The 25182-nt window shown below is 34.8% G+C and overlaps 1 protein-coding gene across 1 annotated transcript in view; it reads left to right on the forward strand.

Annotated features, from left to right (window-relative positions):
• epha4l (eph receptor A4, like) overlaps nt 1–25182 on the forward strand; it is a 106518-nt gene that overhangs the window by 58076 nt on the left and 23260 nt on the right. The window contains exons 5-8 of the mRNA XM_042297578.1: nt 2535–2870; nt 22218–22342; nt 22554–22713; nt 24225–24336. Coding sequence (XP_042153512.1) covers nt 2535–2870; nt 22218–22342; nt 22554–22713; nt 24225–24336 — 733 coding nt within the window. The remainder of the gene's footprint in view (nt 1–2534; nt 2871–22217; nt 22343–22553; nt 22714–24224; nt 24337–25182) is intronic.

Genomic DNA, 25182 nt, shown 5'->3' on the forward strand with positions numbered 1-25182 from the left:
TGGTGAGAAGTAAATTTCAGGGAATATCTGAAATGGATGCCTCATCCAAATTTTTCTTTGGTTTAGAGAAAAAGAATGGACAAAGAAAAATTATTCATTGTCTCAAATCATCTGTTGGACAAGAGCTCACTAGCCCTAGTGAAATTAGAAAGAGGGCAGTAGAGTTCTATGCTGAGCTCTACAAGTGTGAGTACAAAGAGGACAAAACAGTGACACAGCAGTTCTTTGATGGGCTCCCAAAGGTGGCTGCAGAAGCTCAGGTTGAGCTTGAGCAACCATTGTCTTTGCAGGATTTATACACTGCATTAAAAGGCATGGAAAATGGAAGGGCACCAGGCATTGATGGGCTTCCCGTTGACTTTTTAAGTCTTTTTGGGCTATGTTGGGTGAGGATTGGTTAGAAGTAGCTAATGATAGTTTAACCGGAGGGTTACTACCAATAAGCTGCAGAAGGGCTGTCCTCACCCTACTGCCCAAAAAGGGTGACCCGAGGGAGGTGAAGAACTGGAGGCCGGTGGCTTTATTGTGCACTGATTATAAGATATTGTCAAAAGCTTTGTCCAACAGGCTGAGGGAGGTGATGGGGCAATTTGGAGGCTGTTGGAGGAACCTCTGGTGTATGGGGCAAGACTGGATTGTACAACTGCAGCTGTTCCACATTTCTCCAAGATTCTGGTGAAGGGGAAAATCATCACCTTAAGACAGTTAATGGCCATGGCTGGGCCCGCCTTAATGGATGGAAGACGGGTGGCAGAACATTTGGGGATGAGGTCGGAAAGGATTGTCGGACAAATGCTGGGGAGCTGTAGGAAGGCTCTGTCAGCGGAAGAATGGGGTATGCTTAGTAGCCACAAGAAGAAGGTACAAGATGAAGACGTCTCATTTCCAAGACTAGGGATTACACCAAATATCCCAGAGTCAGAAAGAAAGGCGTTATTGCTGGATTTGAGAGGGTTGGAGGAGGTGGGTTTGGATGAGGTGAATGGGAAGGACTTGTATAGGGGTGTGTCAAGGTGTTGAATAAAGATAAATTGAAAAATAGAAAAGACACTCCATGGAGGGTAAAATTGGGCATTGATGATAGGGTAAAGCCAGCATGGAGGGCACTGTACAAACCACCGTTACAAAAGGGTACTGGTGATATGCAATGGAGGGTTTTACATGGCATCATTGCAGTTAATGCTTTTGTATCTGTTATTAATTCAGATGTTAGAGATTGATGTCCTTTTTGTAATATAAGAGAAACCATTTTTCACTGTTTTATGGAGTGTGAGAGGATAAAACCTCTATTGGAAATGCTGGAATCTTTGTTTAAAGCTGTAGGGGAATTTTTCAATAACACTGTTTTTATTTTGGGGTTTCAATATAGTAAACAACAGAAAAGAAAATGTCAAATGTTAAATTTTATTTTGGGACAAGCTAAGATGTCAATTTTTCTGAGTAGAAAACATAAGATAGAAACGGGATATGGGAAGGATGTAAGATGTGTTTTTAAAGGATTAGTGAAAGCAAGAATAAAATTAGATTTTGAGTTCTTTTCAGCTGTAAAAGATATCCTATTATTTGAGGAGAAGTGGGCCTACGAAAGAGCGCTTTGTTTTGTAGAGGGGAAATTATTTTTTGCTGATGAAATAAGTTGAATGTATATGTTATGTATTTATTTTTGTTTAGGAATTACATTTGTTGTTTCATTTCTGAAAAGGCAGTGTGTCATTTTTTTTTAATGTTAACACTTGAGTAAAAAATAAAGGTTTTATAAAAACTCAAAACTCTCTCTCTCTCTCTCTCTCTCTCTCTCTCTCTCTCTGATTCTCTATGTAATCATTTATTGCCACGTCTTTCCTCCAAAAATAACACTGATAATTATTTTCCATTGTGAAATGATTCGTCAGTAGATGGACTGGAATTCATATTTCACCCCGTGTCCATCCCTTTGCTCTCCCATGTGACCTTCATTACTCAGAGGGGGTTACGGTTAACTAATTTACTGTAACGTGAATACAGAGTGAAAGATTATAAAACACAGACCCTAGATCAAGGTCACTTCTTAATTACAGGATTGAAAACAAACTCTGTCAAATAAGAAGGTCCCTAAGGAAGTCCCATGGACAGATCTGGGTCCAGCTGGGTTAGGCTCACTGGCATGGTAACTTACTACACACCCAACAGTCATTTGATTTGATATCTTGACTAAACCATTTTGAAGTTGGTCTTCCTAACTTCCCGTTTGAAAAGAAAAGAAGACTTCAGGAGTTGTTCAGATAGCTAGTTCACTCAATTCCAATCAGTTAGCAGTGACTGCAAACTAGAATAAGGATTTAATCACTTAGCTACATCCACCACAGACAAACACTGTAATTGATTTCCCCAAAACAAAACATTTAAATTATTTAGTGTTAATGATTTTGCAACACCAAAGTCAACTCAGTCACTTCACTTTTTGTCTGACAGTATACCCATGACTTTGGCAAAGGGAGAGTACTCCAGACCACCTCTCTAACCCTGTACCTTTCTCTCCCTCCTATCGGTCCCAGGGCCCCCGACGGCCCCGCTCCACCTCATCTCCAATGTCAATGAGACGTCGGTCAACTTGGAGTGGAGCACCCCCCTCTCCTCTGGCGGACGCCAGGACCTCAGCTACAACGTGGTGTGTAAACGCTGTGGGCCCGAGGGGACACGGTGTCAGCCCTGTGGGAACGGAGTCCACTTCAGCCCCCAGCAGCTGAGCCTCAGGGCCACCAAGGTGTCTATCAATGACCTGCAGGCCCACACAAACTACACCTTTGAGATCTGGGCTGTCAACGGGGTCTCCCAGCAGAGCCCTGGACCTGAGCAGGCCGTGTCGGTGACAGTCACTACCAACCAGGCCGGTGAGTTGGGGTTGGGGTTGGTTGTGGGGAGATGTGTGTGGGTGGGGAGAGAGAGATGCTGGAGACTGTTGTTGTTGGTTGTGTTATCGTGGTAAAGGCTGAGATGCGCTGTGCCTTTTTCTTTTCTTTTAAAGGGAATGGGGAGTCAGACAACATTTCCAATCTAATTAATTTTATTGATTTGGTTAGACTTAATGAAGTTGTTGCGGTCTGTTGGGTAGGGCTGTGTGTGAGTGTCTGTGTCCTTGCCTGTATGTGTGTGTGTTGTTCCATTGGAGTGGGATCATTAATACCATGCCAGGCCCTCTACAACCACAGTAGAGCTCTCTGTCTCTGCCTGGTGGTGCGCTGAAAGGCCCCTTATTGTTTTGTCGTTCGGACATTTTTGTTGTGCAAATGTGTTTTATGGCTGTGACCTTCCCTTTCCCCTGTGATAGATGATTCTTACCTCTGGTTTTACTGCTGTGTTTTGGGTGGCAGGTTAAGTGGCTTTTTGTTTTGTTGATTTTATCACTGATTTCCATCCCTGGGAAAAGAGAATATCTCTTTCTGGTTAGGACAGTGACTGGGGGATTCAGACTGGCTATTTATGATGGCTTGATTAATCTGGTCTGGGGAGAAAGGGGAGATTAATGGATCCAGAGCTGCTGTGAAACCAGTTGTCCTGCGAGCCAAACGTATGTCAGAGTTGTGTTATTTAAGCTGATTCTCTCTCTTGTGCTCTCTCTCTCTCTCTCTCTCTCTCTCTCTCTCTCTCTCTCTCTCTCATGCACACACACACACACATACAGTACATACACACACATATGTACACACACAGATTAATATCCCTGTGTGTAGCTCTGGGGTGATCATCTTACTGGAAATAGTGAGATATAATAATTATGTTGCCTTTGGCTCGTCAATAAAGCATGTCTCACAACTGTTCTCCATTCTCTAATACTTAAATTAAGTTGGCATTGTGAGTGTGTGTGCATGCGTAGTCATGCTTGTGCATGCGCGTGAGGCAAAAATGTCTGCGTGTGCAGGTTATTTTGTGTGTTGTGTAGAATGTGTGCATGTGTCTGAGTGTGTGTGTGTTTTAGTTAGAGAATGCCTGTGCATGTGTGTATATTTTAGTTAGAGAATGCCTGTGCATGTGTGTGTATTTTAGTTAGAGAATGCCTGTCTGAAAAAGTGTGTGTGTGGATTGAAGAGAAAGGCACCAGAGTGATTGGATTTCTCCCCTAATACTCAGTAGCAGTTTTCAGAAATCTAGTTTCATCCCCTGTAATCCAGACAGTCATCTGTGACTGACCCTCTCTCTATATCACCCTGATCCAGACAGTCATCTGTGACTGACCCTCTCTCTATATCACCCCCATCCAGATAGTCATCTGTGACTGACCCCCTCTCTATATCACCCCCATCCAGACAGTCATCTGTGACTGACCCTCTCTCTATACCACCCCATCCAGACAGTCATCTGTGACTGACCCTCTCTCTATATCACCCCATCCAGACAGTCATCTGTGGCTGTCCCTCTATATCACCCCCATCCAGACAGTCATCTGTGGCCGACCCTCTCTCTATATCACCCTGATCCAGACAGTCATCTGTGACTGTCTCTCTCTCTATATCACCCCCATCCAGACAGTCATCTGTGGCTGTCCCTCTCTCTATATCACCACATCCAGACAGTCATCTGTGGCTGTCCCTCTCTCTATAGCACCCCCATCCAGACAGTCATCTGTGGCTGTCCCTCTCTCTATATCACCCCATCCAGACAGTCATCTGTGGCTGTCCCTCTCTCTATAGCATCCCCATCCAGACAGTCATCTGTGGCTGTCCCTCTCTCTATATCACACACATCTATATCATCTCTATATTATGATATTATGATAGATGTGTTATGAAAGATGTGTTATGATAGATGTGTTATGATATTATGACAAATGTGTTATGATATTATGATAGATGTGTTATGATATTATGATAGATGTGTTATGATATTATGATAGATGTATTATGATAGATGTGTTATGATAGATGTGTTATGATAGATGTATTATGATAGATGTGTTATGATATTATGATAGATGTATTATGATAGATGTGTTATGATAGATGTATTATGATAGATGTATTATGATATTATGATAGATGTATTATGATAGATGTATTATGATAGATGTATTATGATATTATGATAGATGTATTATGATAGATGTATTATGATAGCTGTATTATGATAGATGTATTATGATATTATGATAGATGTATTATGATAGATGTATTATCATATTATGATAGATGTATTATGATATTATGATAGATGTATTAAGATAGATGTATTATGATATTATGATAGATGTATTATGATATTATGATAGATGTATTATGATAGATGTATTATGATAGATGTATTATGATAGATGTATTATGATAGATGTATTATGATAGATGTATTATGATAGATGTGTTATGATAGATGTGTTATGATAGATGTATTATGATATTATGATAGATGTATTATCATAGATGTATTATGATATTATGATAGATGTATTATGATAGATGTATTATGATAGATGTATTATGATATTATGATAGATGTATTATCATAGATGTATTATGATATTATGATAGATGTGTTATGATAGATGTATTATGATATTATGATAGATGTATTATCATAGATGTATTATGATATTATGATAGATGTGTTATGATAGATGTATTATGATATTATGATAGATGTATTATCATAGATGTATTATGATATTATGATAGATGTATTATGATAGATGTATTATGATAGATGCATTATGATATTATGATAGATGTATTATGATAGATGTATTATGATAGATGTGTTATGATAGATGTATTATGATAGATGTATTATGATAGATGTATTATGATAGATGTGTTATGATAGATGTGTTATGATAGATGTATTATGATAGATGTATTATGATAGATGTATTATGATAGATGTGTTATGATAGATGTATTATGATAGATGTGTTATGATAGATGTGTTATGATATTATGTTATAGATGTATTATGATAGATGTATTATGATATTATGATAGATGTATTATGATAGATGTATTATGATATTATGATAGATATTATGATAGATGTATTATGATATTATGATAGATGTATTATGATAGATGTATTATGATATTATGATAGATGTATTATGATAGATGTATTATGATAGATGTATTATGATAGATGCATTATGATAGATGTGTTATGATAGATGTATTATGATTGATGTGTTATGATAGATGTGTTATGATAGATGTATTATGATAGATGTATTATGATAGATGTATTATGATAGATGTGTTATGATAGATGTATTATGATAGATGTATTATGATAGATGTATTATGATAGATGTATTATGATAGATGTATTATGATAGATGCATTATGATAGATGTGTTATGATAGATGTATTATGATTGATGTGTTATGATAGATGTGTTATGATAGATGTATTATGATAGATGTATTATGATTGATGTGTTATGATAGATGTATTATGATAGATGTATTATGATTGATGTGTTATGATATTATGATAGATGTATTATGATTGATGTGTTATGATATTATGATAGATGTATTATGATAGATGTATTATGATAGATGTATTATGATAGATGCATTATGATAGATGTGTTATGATAGATGTGTTATGATAGATGTGTTATGATATTATGATAGATGTATTATGATAGATGTATTATGATAGATGTATTATGATAGATGTATTATGATAGATGCATTATGATAGATGTGTTATGATAGATGTATTATGATTGATGTGTTGTGATAGATGTGTTATGATAGATGTGTTATGATAGATGTGTTATGATATTATGATAGATGTATTATGATAGATGTATTATGATAGATGTGTTATGATAGATGTATTATGACAGATGTGTTATGATATTATGATAGATGTATTATGATAGATGTATTATGATAGATGTATTATGATTGATGTGTTATGATATTATGATAGATGTATTATGATAGATGTGTTATGATAGATATATTATGATAGATGTATTATGATAGATGTGTTATGATATTATGATAGATGTATTATGATAGATGTATTATGAATGGTGTGTTATGATATTATGATAGATATGTTATGATATTATGATAGATGTGTTATGATAGATGTATTATGATAGATGTATTATGATTGATGTGTTATGATATTATGATAGATGTATTATGATTGATGTGTTATGATATTATGATAGATGTATTATGATAGATGTGTTATGATATTATGATAGATGTATTATGATAGATGTAGATGATATTATGATAGATGTATTATGATAGATGTATTATGATAGATGTATTATGATATTATGATAGATGTGTTATGATATTATGATAGATGTATTATGATAGATGTGTTATGATAGATGTATTATGATAGATGTATTATGATAGATGTATGATATTATGATAGATGTATTATGATAGATGTATTATGATAGATGATATTATGATAGATGTGATGATATTATGATAGATGTATTATGATAGATGTATTATGATAGATGTGTTATGATATTATGATAGATGTATTATGATAGATGTATTATGATAGGTGTGTTATGATATTATGATAGATGTATTATGATAGATGTATTATGATAGATGTATTATGATAGATGTATTATGATAGATGTGTTATGATAGATGTATTATGATAGATGTGTTATGATAGATGTGTTATGATAGATGTGTTATGATAGATGTATTATGATAGATGTATTATGATAGATGTGTTATGATAGATGTATTATGATAGATGTATTATGATAGATGTATTATGATAGATGTGTTATGATATTATGATAGATGTATTATGATAGATGTATTATGATATTATGATAGATGTATTATGATTGATGTGTTATGATAGATGTATTATGATAGATGTATTATGATAGATGCATTATGATAGATGTGTTATGATAGATGTATTATGATAGATGTATTATGATAGATGTATTATGATAGATGTGTTATGATAGATGTATTATGATAGATGTATTATGATAGATGTATTATGATAGATGTATTATGATAGATGTATTATGATAGATGTATTATGATAGATGTATTATGATAGATGTATTATGATAGATGTATTATGATTGATGTGTTATGATAGATGTATTATGATAGATGTATTATGATAGATGCATTATGATAGATGTGTTATGATAGATGTATTATGATAGATGTGTTATGATAGATGTATTATGATAGATGTATTATGATAGATGTATTATGATAGATGTGTTATGATATTATGATAGATGTATTATGATAGATGTATTATGATATTATGATAGATGTATTATGATAGATGTATTATGATAGATGCATTATGATAGATGTGTTATGATAGATGTATTATGATTGATGTGTTATGATAGATGTGTTATGATAGATGTATTATGATAGATGTATTATGATAGATGTATTATGATAGATGTGTTATGATAGATGTATTATGATAGATGTATTATGATAGATGTATTATGATAGATGTATTATGATAGATGTATTATGATAGATGTGTTATGATAGATGTATTATGATAGATGTATTATGATATTATGATAGATGTATTATGATAGATGTATTATGATAGATGTATTATGATAGATGTATTATGATAGATGTATTATGATAGATGTATTATGATTGATGTGTTATGATAGATGATAGATGTATTATGATTGATGTGTTATGATAGATATTATGATAGATGTATTATGATAGATGTATTATGATAGATGTATTATGATAGATGCATTATGATAGATGTGTTATGATAGATGTATTATGATAGATGTATTATGATATTATGATGATGTTATGATAGATGTATTATGATAGATGTATTATGATAGATGTATTATGATAGATGTATTATGATAGATGTGTTATTATGATAGATATTATGATTGATGTGTTATGATAGATGTATTATGATAGATGTATTATGATAGATGTGTTATGATATTATGATAGATGTATTATGATAGATGTATTATGATAGATGTGTTATGATAGATGTATGATAGATGTTTATGATATTATGATAGATGTATTATGATAGATGTATTATGATAGATGTATTATGATAGATGTATTATGATAGATGTATTATGATTGATGTGTTATGATAGATGTGTTATGATAGATGTATTATGATAGATGTGTTATGATAGATGTATTATGATAGATGTGTTATGATATTATGATAGATGTATTATGATAGATGTATTATGATAGATGTATTATGATAGATGTATTATCATAGATGTATTATGATTGATGTGATTATGATAGATGTATTATGATAGATGTGTTATGATAGATGTATTATGATAGATGTATTATGATAGATGTATTATGATAGATGTATTATGATAGATGTATTATGATAGATGTATTATGATAGATGTATTATGATAGATGTATTATGATATGATGATAGATTATGATAGATGTATTATGATAGATGTATTATGATTGATGTGTTATGATAGATGTATTATGATAGATGTATTATGATTGATGTGTTATGATATTATGATAGATGTATTATGATTGATGTGTTATGATATTATGATAGATGTATTATGATAGATGTATTATGATAGATGTATTATGATAGATGCATTATGATAGATGTGTTATGATAGATGTGTTATGATAGATGTGTTATGATATTATGATAGATGTATTATGATAGATGTATTATGATAGATGTATTATGATAGATGTATTATGATAGATGCATTATGATAGATGTGTTATGATAGATGTATTATGATTGATGTGTTGTGATAGATGTGTTATGATAGATGTGTTATGATAGATGTGTTATGATATTATGATAGATGTATTATGATAGATGTATTATGATAGATGTATTATGATAGATGTATTATGATAGATGTGTTATGATATTATGATAGATTATTATGATAGATGTATTATGATAGATGTATTATGATAGATGTATTATGATGTATTATGATGATGTTATGATAGATGTGTTATGATAGATGTATTATGATAGATGTGTTATGATAGATGTATTATGATAGATGTGTTATGATATTATGATAGATGTATTATGATAGATGTATTATGATAGATGTATTATGATAGATGTATTATCATAGATGTATTATGATTGATGTGTTATGATATTATGATAGATGTATTATGATAGATGTGTTATGATAGATATATTATGATAGATGTATTATGATAGATGTGTTATGATATTATGATAGATGTATTATGATAGATGTATTATGAATGGTGTGTTATGATATTATGATAGATATGTTATGATATTATGATAGATGTATTATGATAGATGTATTATGATAGATGTATTATGATAGATGTATTATCATATATGTATTATGATTGATGTGTTATGATATTATGATAGATGTATTATGATAGATGTGTTATGATAGATATATTATGATAGATGTATTATGATAGATGTGTTATGATATTATGATAGATGTATTATGATAGATGTATTATGATAGGTGTGTTATGATATTATGATAGATATGTTATGATATTATGATAGATGTATTATGATAGATGTATTATGATAGATGTATTATGATAGATGTATTATGATAGATGTGTTATGATATTATGATAGATGTATTATGATAGATGTATTATGATAGGTGTGTTATGATATTATGATAGATGTGTTATGATATTATGATAGATGTATTATGATAGATGTATTATGATAGGTGTGTTATGATATTATGATAGATGTATTATGATAGATGTATTATGATAGGTGTGTTATGATATTATGATAGATATGTTATGATATTATGATAGATGTATTATGATAGATGTATTATGATAGATGCATTATGATAGATGTGTTATGATAGATGTATTATGATTGATGTGTTATGATAGATGTGTTATGATAGATGTATTATGATAGATGTATTATGATAGATGTATTATGATAGATGTGTTATGATAGATGTATTATGATAGATGTATTATGATAGATGTATTATGATAGATGTATTATGATAGATGTATTATGATAGATGCATTATGATAGATGTATTATGATAGATGTATGATAGATGTATTATGATAGATGTGTTATGATAGATGTGTTATGATAGATGTGTTATGATAGATGTATTATGATAGATGTATTATGATAGATGTGTTATGATAGATGTATTATGATAGATGTATTATGATAGATGTATTATGATAGATGTGTTATGATATTATGATAGATGTATTATGATAGATGTATTATGATATTATGATAGATGTATTATGATAGATGTATTATGATAGATGTATTATGATAGATGCATTATGATAGATGTGTTATGATAGATGTATTATGATTGATGTGTTATGATAGATGTGTTATGATAGATGTATTATGATAGATGTATTATGATAGATGTATTATGATAGATGTGTTATGATAGATGTATTATGATAGATGTATTATGATAGATGTATTATGATAGATGTATTATGATAGATGTGTTATGATAGATGTATTATGATAGATGTATTATGATAGATGTGTTATGATAGATGTATTATGATAGATGTATGATAGATATATTATGATAGATGTATTATGATAGATATGATATTATGATAGATGTATTATGATAGATGTATTATGATAGATGTATTATGATAGATGTATTATGATAGATGTATTATGATAGATGTATTATGATATTATGATAGATGTATTATGATAGATGTATTATGATATGTATTATGATAGATGTATGATAGATTATGATAGATGTATTATGATAGATGTATGATAGATGATTATGATGATGTTATGATAGATGTATGATAGATGTATTATGATAGATGTATGATATGTATGATAGATGTATTATGATAGATGTATTATGATATGTGTTATGATATTATGATAGATGTATTATGATATGTGTTTATGATATTATGATAGATGTATGATAGATGTATGATAGATGTATTATGATAGATGCATTATGATAGATGTGTTATGATAGATGTGTTATGATAGATGTGTTATGATATTATGATAGATGTATTATGATAGATGTATTATGATAGATGTATTATGATAGATGTATTATGATAGATGCATTATGATAGATGTGTTATGATAGATGTATTATGATTGATGTGTTGTGATAGATGTGTTATGATAGATGTGTTATGATAGATGTGTTATGATATTATGATAGATGTATTATGATAGATGTATTATGATAGATGTGTTATGATAGATGTATTATGACAGATGTGTTATGATATTATGATAGATGTATTATGATAGATGTATTATGATAGATGTATTATGATAGATGTATTATCATAGATGTATTATGATTGATGTGTTATGATAGATGTGTTATGATAGATGTATTATGATAGATGTGTTATGATAGATGTATTATGATAGATGTGTTATGATATTATGATAGATGTATTATGATAGATGTATTATGATAGATGTATTATGATAGATGTATTATCATAGATGTATTATGATTGATGTGTTATGATATTATGATAGATGTATTATGATAGATGTGTTATGATAGATATATTATGATAGATGTATTATGATAGATGTGTTATGATATTATGATAGATGTATTATGATAGATGTATTATGAATGGTGTGTTATGATATTATGATAGATATGTTATGATATTATGATAGATGTATTATGATAGATGTATTATGATAGATGTATTATGATAGATGTATTATCATATATGTATTATGATTGATGTGTTATGATATTATGATAGATGTATTATGATAGATGTGTTATGATAGATATATTATGATAGATGTATTATGATAGATGTGTTATGATATTATGATAGATGTATTATGATAGATGTATTATGATAGGTGTGTTATGATATTATGATAGATATGTTATGATATTATGATAGATGTATTATGATAGATGTATTATGATAGATGTATTATGATAGATGTATTATGATAGATGTGTTATGATATTATGATAGATGTATTATGATAGATGTATTATGATAGGTGTGTTATGATATTATGATAGATGTGTTATGATATTATGATAGATGTATTATGATAGATGTATTATGATAGGTGTGTTATGATATTATGATAGATGTATTATGATAGATGTATTATGATAGGTGTGTTATGATATTATGATAGATATGTTATGATATTATGATAGATGTATTATGATAGATGTATTATGATAGATGCATTATGATAGATGTGTTATGATAGATGTATTATGATTGATGTGTTATGATAGATGTGTTATGATAGATGTATTATGATAGATGTATTATGATAGATGTATTATGATAGATGTGTTATGATAGATGTATTATGATAGATGTATTATGATAGATGTATTATGATAGATGTATTATGATAGATGCATTATGATAGATGTGTTATGATAGATGTATTATGATAGATGTATTATGATTGATGTGTTATGATAGATGTATTATGATAGATGTATTATGATTGATGTGTTATGATATTATGATAGATGTATTATGATTGATGTGTTATGATATTATGATAGATGTATTATGATAGATGTGTTATGATATTATGATAGATGTATTATGATAGATGTATTATGAATGGTGTGTTATGATATTATGATAGATATGTTATGATATTATGATAGATGTGTTATGATAGATGTATTATGATAGATGTATTATGATTGATGTGTTATGATAGATGTATTATGATAGATGTATTATGATTGATGTGTTATGATATTATGATAGATGTATTATGATATTATGATAGATGTATTATGATAGATGTGTTATGATATTATGATAGATGTATTATGATAGATGTATTATGATAGATGTATTATGATAGATGTATTATCATAGATGTATTATGATTGATGTGTTATGATATTATGATAGATGTATTATGATAGATGTGTTATGATAGATGTATTATGATTGATGTGTTATGATATTATGATAGATGTATTATGATTGATGTGTTATGATATTATGATAGATGTATTATGATAGATGTGTTATGATATTATGATAGATGTATTATGATAGATGTATTATGAATATGATATTATGATAGATATGTTATGATATTATGATAGATGTATTATGATAGATGTATTATGATAGATGTTGATGATATGATAGATGTATTATGATAGATGTATTATGATAGATGTATTATGATAGATGTGTTATGATATTATATGTATTATGATAGATGAATGGTTATGATATTATGATATAGATGTATTATGATAGATGTGTTATGATAGATGTATTATGATAGATGTGTTATGATAGATGTATTATGATAGATGTATTATGATTGATGTGTTATGATATTATGATAGATGTATTATGATAGATATTATGATAGATATTATGATAGATGTGTTATGATATTATGATAGATGTATTATGATAGATGTATTATGAATGATGTGTTATGATATGTATGATAGATATGTTATGATATTATGATAGATGTGTTATGATAGATGTATTATGATAGATGTATTATGATTGATGTGTTATGATAGATGTATTATGATAGATGTATTATGATTGATGTGTTATGATATTATGATAGATGTATTATGATTGATGTGTTATGATATTATGATAGATGTATTATGATAGATGTGTTATGATATTATGATAGATGTATTATGATAGATGTATTATGATAGATGTATTATGATAGATGTATTATCATAGATGTATTATGATTGATGTGTTATGATATTATGATAGATGTATTATGATAGATGTGTTATGATAGATATATTATGATAGATGTATTATGATAGATGTGTTATGATATTATGATAGATGTATTATGATAGATGTATTATGAATGGTGTGTTATGATATTATGATAGATATGTTATGATATTATGATAGATGTATTATGATAGATGTATTATGATAGATGTATTATGATAGATGTATTATCATATATGTATTATGATTGATGTGTTATGATATTATGATAGATGTATTATGATAGATGTGTTATGATAGATATATTATGATAGATGTATTATGATAGATGTGTTATGATATTATGATAGATGTATTATGATAGATGTATTATGATAGGTGTGTTATGATATTATGATAGATATGTTATGATATTATGATAGATGTATTATGATAGATGTATTATGATAGATGTATTATGATAGATGTATTATGATAGATGATGATATTATGATAGATGTATTATGATAGATGTATTATGATAGGTGTGTTATGATATTATGATAGATGTATTATGATATTATGATAGATGTATTATGATAGATGTATTATGATAGATGATATTATGATAGATGTATTATGATAGATGTATTATGATAGATGATAGATGATATGTTATGATATTATGATAGATGTATTATGATAGATGTATTATGATAGATGCATTATGATAGATGTGTTATGATAGATGTATTATGATTGATGTGTTATGATAGATGTGTTATGATAGATGTATTATGATAGATGTATTATGATAGATGTATTATGATAGATGTGTTATGATAGATGTATTATGATAGATGTATTATGATAGATGTATTATGATAGATGTATTATGATAGATGCATTATGATAGATGTGTTATGATAGATGTATTATGATAGATGTATTATGATTGATGTGTTATGATAGATGTATTATGATAGATGTATTATGATTGATGTGTTATGATATTATGATAGATGTATTATGATTGATGTGTTATGATATTATGATAGATGTATTATGATAGATGTATTATGATAGATGTATTATGATAGATGCATTATGATAGATGTGTTATGATAGATGTATTATGATAGATGTATTATGATAGATGTATTATGATAGATGTATTATCATAGATGTATTATGATTGATGTGTTATGATAGATGTGTTATGATAGATGTATTATGATAGATGTGTTATAATAGATGTATTATGATAGATGTGTTATGATATTATGATAGATGTATTATGATAGATGTATTATGATAGATGTATTATCATAGATGTATTATGATTGATGTGTTATGATATTATGATAGATGTATTATGATAGATGTGTTATGATAGATATATTATGATAGATGTATTATGATATATGTGTTATGATATTATGATAGATGTATTATGATAGATGTATTATGAATGGTGTGTTATGATATTATGATAGATATGTTATGATATTATGATAGATGTATTATGATAGATGTATTATGATAGATGTATTATGATAGATGTATTATCATAGATGTATTATGATTGATGTGTTATGATATTATGATATATGTATTATGATAGATGTGTTATGATAGATATATTATGATAGATGTATTATGATAGATGTGTTATGATATTATGATAGATGTATTATGATAGATGTATTATGATAGGTGTGTTATGATATTATGATAGATATGTTATGATATTATGATAGATGTATTATGATAGATGTATTATGATAGATGTATTATGATAGATGTATTATGATAGATGTGTTATGATATTATGATAGATGTATTATGATAGATGTATTATGATTGATGTGTTATGATAGATGTGTTATGATAGATGTATTATGATAGATGTGTTATAATAGATGTATTATGATAGATGTGTTATGATATTATGATAGATGTATTATGATAGATGTATTATGATAGATGTATTATGATAGATGTATTATCATAGATGTATTATGATTGATGTGTTATGATATTATGATAGATGTATTATGATAGATGTGTTATGATAGATATATTATGATAGATGTATTATGATAGATGTGTTATGATATTATGATAGATGTATTATGATAGATGTATTATGAATGGTGTGTTATGATATTATGATAGATATGTTATGATATTATGATAGATGTATTATGATAGATGTATTATGATAGATGTATTATGATAGATGTATTATCATAGATGTATTATGATTGATGTGTTATGATATTATGATAGATGTATTATGATAGATGTGTTATGATAGATATATTATGATAGATGTATTATGATAGATGTGTTATGATATTATGATAGATGTATTATGATAGATGTATTATGATAGGTGTGTTATGATATTATGATAGATATGTTATGATATTATGATAGATGTATTATGATAGATGTATTATGATAGATGTATTATGATAGATGTATTATGATAGATGTGTTATGATATTATGATAGATGTATTATGATAGATGTATTATGATAGGTGTGTTATGATATTATGATAGATGTGTTATGATATTATGATAGATGTATTATGATAGATGTATTATGATAGGTGTGTTATGATATTATGATAGATGTATTATGATAGATGTATTATTATAGGTGTGTTATGATATTATGATAGATATGTTATGATATTATGATAGATGTATTATGATAGATGTATTATGATAGATGACTCATTCTCTTTCTCGCTCTCTGTTTGACAAACTAACTCACTCAAGAGTGTAACTTACTCACAGAGTCCAACTCTTTCTCACTGTGACATACAGACTCAGAAAGTAGCTCAAAAAGTAGCTAGCTCAACAAACTTACCCACAAAGACCATTCCATCCATCCAGGGAGTAAACATTCAACCAATCTCAGTTTGTCTGTGTTGCTCGTTCCCAACTAATGTGTCTCCGCTAGCTAATATATGCATGGGCTGCTGTGTGACATTGAGTTTCTCCACTGTCTGTGAGAGATAATGTTAGTATGTGTGTTTACATCTGTCTGTTGGTATAATGACTTTGTGTGTGTGTGTACCCGCCCACGTGCATGCATGCTTGGGTGTGTGTGAGTGTTGCGGCGGGCGAGCTGTGAAAGAGTTTTTGGAGCACATTATTGAGAAATGAGATCTGAATATTCATTGCTGTTCCACTTAGTATTCCAGGAGCGTTTTAGCCCACGCTTTCAGGAGGCGGTAAGACATTACAGATCTGCCCCACATTCAGGTCTGTCTACAGAGGTGCCGGTTAGACAGCTAGTTTACACTGTTATTCTCCAATCTAGCCCTGTTACATCTCTAATCTCCTGCATCGCCTGTGTTAGCTTGATCCTGGCCGTGTGTTTGCCGTGTGATAGAGTCTCAACGTATGTGAGTGTAGGCTTACATGTGTCTTATGTGTGTGTGCTCGCGTGCATGAATGTGTGTGTGTGTGTTTTATCTCCTCTTAAACTTGTCCCTGATTGATAGTACAGGGTGTGTCCATCCATTGTAACCCCCACCTCCTCTATATGGAGCCTCAGAAGGAACCACTCACAGAATCACTCATCTTTAACTTCACATTAGCCTTGGGAAGAAGCAACAAGAGGTCCAGAACATGATTAAATCTCCATATCTGTCATCGTTGGAGAAAAGATGGATGTGTGGATTACCTAAGGGGAATGGGCCGGCTGACCCTTTGGGCTTCTTTCTGGTCGGGAGCGTCCCTGGCCACCCCCGGGGGGCCCTTCAAATTGGGTCTGGCTGCCAGGCGCCCTCCAGTAAGATTGATCTGAGGGTTGCAAATGGGCACAGTTCTAATTGTTTAACAGAGACGCAACACTTTAGCCTGACCGACAGGATGACACAACCCAGGGAAATCTATTTACCTCCACTCACTCCGGGAGCTGTGTGTACACCCCCCCTTCCACGTCCCAGACCCATCGCCCCCCTCCAATCCCCACCGCCCCCACCACTGAAACCAAACCCATCGGTGGTGCTTGGATTCCAGGCCTGGTTGAACTCAATCCCTCTCTAAAAGCCTGGTTGTGTTAGCGTTAGCGTGAACACTAGCCTCCCGGGACAGTAACTCCTGGACTGGTCAGGGGCAATAGAATGTATATAACATCACAGATAATTCAATCATAATCGAGGATGGGGGCTGCCTCATTAATCACAGCAGTGTAATTGTTTAAAAGGCAGCAGCAGGTAGAATGTGTAGGATAGCAAGGTTACAGTAGCCAGAGTCACGGGTCAGAGATTCACTTAGCCTCTACAGTAGACCTACTCTAGCTAACTTTACTGTAAATGGCAGAATGTAGGCTACCGAAACATCGGCAACAACGTTTTTCCTGCGTTTGTGCTTTAGCTTAGTGATGTAAAGATAATATAAGTTAGCCTATGGTAGAGATTCAGACTAGTCTGTGTGACTGGGTCCGTGTGTGACTGGGTCCGTGTGTGACTGGGTCCGTGTGTGACTGGGTCCGTGTGTGACTGGGTCCGTGTGTGACTGGGTCCGTGTGTGACTGGGTCCGTGTGTGACTGGGTCCGTGTGTGACTGGGTCCGTGTGTGACTGGGTCCGTGTGTGACTGGGTCCGTGTGTGACTGGGTCCGTGTGTGACTGGGTCCGTGTGTGACTGGGTCCGTGTGTGACTGGGTCCGTGTGTGACTGGGTCCGTGTGTGACTGGGTCCGTGTGTGACTGGGTCCGTGTGTGACTGGGTCCGTGTGTGACTGGGTCCGTGTGTGACTGGGTCCGTGTGTGACTGGGTCCGTGTGTGACTGGGTCCGTGTGTGACTGGGTCCGTGTGTGACTGGGTCCGTGTGTGACTGGGTCCGTGTGTGACTGGGTCCGTGTGTGACTGGGTCCGTGTGTGACTGGGTCCGTGTGTGACTGGGTCCGTGTGTGACTGGTCCGTGTGTGACTGGGTCCGTGTGTGACTGGGTCCGTGTGTGACTGGGTCCGTGTGTGACTGGGTCCGTGTGTGACTGGGTCCGTGTGTGACTGGGTCTGTGTGTGACTGGGTCCGTGTGTGACTGGGTCCGTGTGTGTCTGGGTCCGTGTGTGACTGGGTCCGTGTGTGACTGGGTCCGTGTGTGACTGGGTCCGTGTGTGACTGGGTCCGTGTGTGACTGGGTCCGTGTGTGACTGGGTCTGTGTGTGTAATGTGTGTAGTGTATATGGGGGAAGGGTTATTGGGTATGGAAGCTTTACCAGGGATTTAATTGGAGGCCATTGAGGAGGTGAGAGGCAGGAATGGTCTGGAAGGATGTGTGTTTTTCCCTGCAGGGTTCTACAATGCCAACATGTTACTTGCACATTTTTCTCTGTGACCTGTAATTTTTATTTAGGAGCACCAGTGCGCCTAGAAAAAGGAAGGATTCTAGCTTTAATATCTCACATTTCTTCCTTGTGCTCCTAAATGTCTTTGTGTGCACCTACATTTTTCAACTTGTGTGTGTGTGTGTGTGTACTCTCCCTACCTGCTACCTGACTGTGTGTGTGTGTACTCTCCCTACCTGACTGTGTGTGTGTGTGTGTGTGTGTGTACTCTCCCTACCTGCTACCTGACTGTGTGTGTGTGTACTCTCCCTACCTGCTACCTGACTGTGTGTGTGTGTACTCTCCCTACCTGCTACCTGACTGTGTGTGTGTGTACTCTCCCTACCTGGCTGTGTGTGTGTGTGTGTGTGTACTCTCCCTACCTGTCTCTCTCTGTGTGTGTGTGTGTGTGTGTACTCTCCCTACCTGACTGTGTGTGTGTGTACTCTCCCTACCTGCTACCTGACTGTGTGTGTGTGTACTCTCCCTACCTGCTACCTGACTGTGTGTGTGTACTCTCCCTACCTGCTACCTGACTGTGTGTGTGTGTACTCTCCCTACCTGGCTGTGTGTGTGTGTGTGTGTGTGTACTCTCCCTACCTGCTACCTGACTGTGTGTGTGTGTACTCTCCTACCTGCTACCTGACTGTGTGTGTGTGTACTCTCCCTACCTGGCTGTGTGTGTGTGTGTGTGTGTGTGTACTCTCCCTACCTGTCTCTCTCTGTGTGTGTGTGTGTGTGTGTGTACTCTCCCTACCTGTCTCTCTCTGTGTGTGTGTGTGTGTGTGTGTGTGTGTGTGTGTGTACTCTCCCTACCTGTCTCTCTCTGTGTGTGTGTGTGTGTGTGTGTACTCTCCCTACCTGCTACCTGACTGTGTGTGTGTGTACTCTCCCTACCTGGCTGTGTGTGTGTGTGTGTACTCTCCCTACCTGTCTCTCTCTGTGTGTGTGTGTGTGTGTGTGTGTGTGTGTGTGTGTGTGTGTGTGTGTGTGTGTGTGTGTGTGTGTGTGTGTACCTGTCTCTCTCTGTGTGTGTGTGTGTGTGTGTGTGTGTGTGTGTGTGTGTGTGGGGGTGGGTGTGTGTACTCTGCCTACCGGTCTGTTTATCTGTGTGATCCTCTGTCTATAATTGTATTTCTCTGTCCTTGAGTGTGTTTTTTTGTAGCCTCTGCATTTGTCAGTCCTTTTCTATCAGTAAGTGGATGTTTTTTTATACAGACAATGATATCCATATGGATGATGTAGTGTTGTCTGTGCCTGACTCTGACCCAATGTGTGTTGTCAGTCTCTGAAAAAGAGGTTTGATTTTTGGAGCGAGTGGGGAGGGAGTGTGTGTGAGCTGTTATCTGTGTTTTAACCTTCACATGTTGAAGTGGTAACACAGACAAAGAGCAGCTGGTTGAAATACTGTCTCATCATGTGCTGCTGTAGAATGGCCTTTAGATAATGATCTCTGTCTACGTTTAATAAAAACTATTGATTGGCTCCGTTGAAGACGGGCGGCAGGTGGCCTAGTGGTCAGAGCGTTGGACTACTAACCGAAAGGTTGCAAGATTGAATCCCTGAGCTGACAAGGTAAAAATCTGTTGTTCTGCCCCTGAACAAGGCAGTTAACCCACTGTTCCTAGGCCATCATTGTAAATAAGCATTTGTTCTTAACTGACTTGCCGAGTTGAATAAAGGTAAATAAAACAGGGCAACAGCAGGGGAGATGTCACAGCAATGTAGTGGTTTCACAGGGTGACTGAAGAATTGGTAGGACAGGAAGTGAGATAGCTTAGCTTGGAGCATCTGCTATGTGGAGAAGCCATTGGGATGGGTTGTTTTGATGTTTTCAAACCGCCTGGTTAGCAGTAGCGCCTCACCATTGGACCATTGGACTCCTTAGCTATAACGCTGTAGCCTTAGTCATTTATCCGTACAGTGCCTAAGCTCTTCGACTGGGAGCCAAGCTGACAGACAGACAGAGTTGATTGCCTCATGGCATGGTCTGGTGCTTGACTTTCTCAGAAAGAGCAATAGGAAAGAAGCAGATATAGTGGCTCAGATGGTCAAAACAACAAGACAGGAAAGGTCAATGCTAAAATCTCTCTTTTTTTTCTATTCTTTTTCTCCCCAGCCCCGTCTCCCGTCAACTCGATCCAGGCAAAGGACATCACCAGACACACCATCTCCCTGGCCTGGCAGCAGCCTGAGAAAGCCAACGGGGTCATCCTGGAGTACGAAGTCAAATACTACGAGAAGGTGAGGTGGGAAAGGCAGTTCTCTGGGAAAGGCAGTTCTCTGGGAAAGGCAGTTCTCTGGGAAATGCAGCTTTTTCCCCTATGCTTCAAAATAACATTGAACCTGACAGGTTGAGAATTGCCCATTTTTATTAAGAGTGAAAAGGTGAAGCTGAAGTAAGAACCTGTGACATGCCAGGAAAACCACCCTAACTATTTTCTCTGTCCTTCAGGACCAGAATGAGAGGAGTTATCGCATCATCAAGACGTCATCTAGGAACACTGACATCAAAGGCCTGACCCCTCTGACTTCCTACGTGTTCCACGTGCGCGCTCGCACCGCCGCTGGCTATGGAGAGTTCAGCGCTCCCTTCCAGTTCATGACCAACTCTGGTGAGTGGAGCACTGACTAGACAGCATCGAACAAATCACTGTCATGATGTCACAGTGACACAGAGGAAGTGACACTTACATCTTTCTCACAGCTTCTAAGATGTCGGAACATGAATGAGATAGACAGAGTGTAGGCAGGATGACTCTGTTCTGTCTTATAGTGAAACATTGGGATCCTTCTAAAAAGAGGTGTCTGTGTGGTGACATAGAGATAGACATAGTGTAGGCAGGATGACTCTGTTCTGTCTTATAGTGAAACATTGGGATCCTTCTAAAAAGAGGTGTCTGTGTGGTGACATAGAGATAGACATAGTGTAGGCAGGATGACTCTGTTCTGTCTTATAGTAAAACATTGGATCCCTCTAAGAAGAGGTGTCTGTGTGGTTACATAGAGATATACATAGTGTAGGCAGGATGACTCTGTTCTGTCCTGTAGTGAAACATTGGATCCCTCTAAGAAGAGGTGTCTGTGTGGTGACATAGAGATATACATAGTGTAGGTGACTCTGTTCTGTTTTATAGTGAAACATTGGGACAAAAAGAGGTGTCTGTGTGGTGACATAGAGATAGACAGAGTGTAGGCAGGATGACTCTGTTCTGTCTTATAGTAAAACATTGGATCCCTCTAAGAAGAGGTGTCTGTGTGGTTACATAGAGATATACATAGTGTAGGCAGGATGACTCTGTTCTGTCCTGTAGTGAAACATTGGATCCCTCTAAGAAGAGGTGTCTGTGTGGTGACATAGAGATAGACATAGTGTAGGCAGGATGACTCTGTTCTGTCCTGTAGTAAAACATTGGATCCCTCTAAGAAGAGGTGTCTGTGTGGTTACATAGAGATATACATAGTGTAGGCAGGATGACTCTGTTCTGTCCTGTAGTAAAACATTGGATCCCTCTAAGAAGAGGTGTCTGTGTGGTGACATAGAGATATACATAGTGTAGGCAGGATGACTCTGTTCTGTCCTGTAGTGAAACATTGGATCCCTCTAAGAAGAGGTGTCTGTGTGGTGACATAGAGATTAATATAGAGGCCCATGGCAATAACACGCTGAAGCACACAGCTCTTTGCTCAGTGGAATGGTACTGCATTGTGTCTCAATGGAGGATACGGAACAGGTACAAATACTCTGGGCCACACACAGAGGGAGAGAGGAAGGGAGAGGGGAGCATGTACTGTAGGGTTTACGTCTCTGGACCTGATCAGACTGAATGATATTGACTTTACTCTGTCTCTGTCCACCCACTCTTTCTCTACCTCTCCTTTTCTCTCTCTTTCTCACTGCATTTGTATTCCTCTCAATTTTCACTCCCTTGTCTTCTCCTCTTCTTTCACCTCCCTCCCTCCCTCCCTCCCTCCCTCCCTCCCTCCCTCCCTCCCCCTCCCTCCCTCCCTCCCTCCCTCCCTCCCTCCCTCCCTCCCTCCCTCCCTCCCTCCCTCCCTCCCTCCCTCCCTCCCTCCCTCCCTCCCTCCCTCCCTCCCTCCCTCCCTCCCTCCCTCCCATATTCAGTTCCAGCTCCTATCATCGGAGATGGGACTAACTCCACAGTGTTGCTGGTATCTGTGGTGGGCAGTGTTGTTCTCCTCCTCATCCTCATCAGTGCCTTCGTCATCAGCAGGAGGTGAGACTCTCATCCCCCCCACCTCTCTCTCTCCCTTTCTCACTCTCTCCCTCTCTGTTTTCTTTCTTTCCATCTTGTCGTCGTGATGAGAATGTCTTGCTTGGCAGCTGCATAGTCAGGCTGGAAAAAGTGTCTGTCACACGTTTGCGATAAGTGCACGCACACACAAACACACACACACACAGCCCCATGGTTGACGGTGTGACAGCTGAAGAGATGTAATCAGCGACCCTCGCTCCTCTTCTCCCACTCCATCGCCTCTTTCCTCTCTCCCCCTCTCCTCCCTCCATCTCTATCCCTCTATATCTCGCTGTGGCTATAATACGGGGCGGTAGTTCGTTACTGTGACCTGTGGAGAGAGAGCGAGGGAAAGAGGGAGAGAAGGAGAGGGAGTGGGGGAGAGGAAGAGAGGTAGAGGGGGAAATACTGACGGACGGACTGACGGACAGACAGAGACAGACAGAGAGACAGACAGAGAGACAGACAGACAGAGACAGACAGACAGAGACAGACAGACAGAGACAGACAGAGAGAGAGACAGACAGAGAGCGAGACAGACAGAGAGAGAGAGAGACAGACAGACAGACAGACAGACAGACAGACAGACAGACAGACAGACAGACAGACAGACAGACAGACAGACAGACAGACAGACAGACAGACAGAGAGACAGACACACAGAGAGACAGACAGACAGACAGAGAGACAGACAGAGAGAGACAGACAGACAGACAGACACAGAGAGAGCAGGTGGATTTGTGGGGACCCAATCAGAGGGTGGTAACCAGCGAGCAGTAGAGCAGGACAAGCAGTGACACACAGATGGGATTACATGCAGATGGGGTC

Source organism: Oncorhynchus tshawytscha, linkage group LG14 (genome assembly GCF_018296145.1).
Source record: "Oncorhynchus tshawytscha isolate Ot180627B linkage group LG14, Otsh_v2.0, whole genome shotgun sequence".
NCBI lineage: Eukaryota > Metazoa > Chordata > Actinopteri > Salmoniformes > Salmonidae > Oncorhynchus > Oncorhynchus tshawytscha.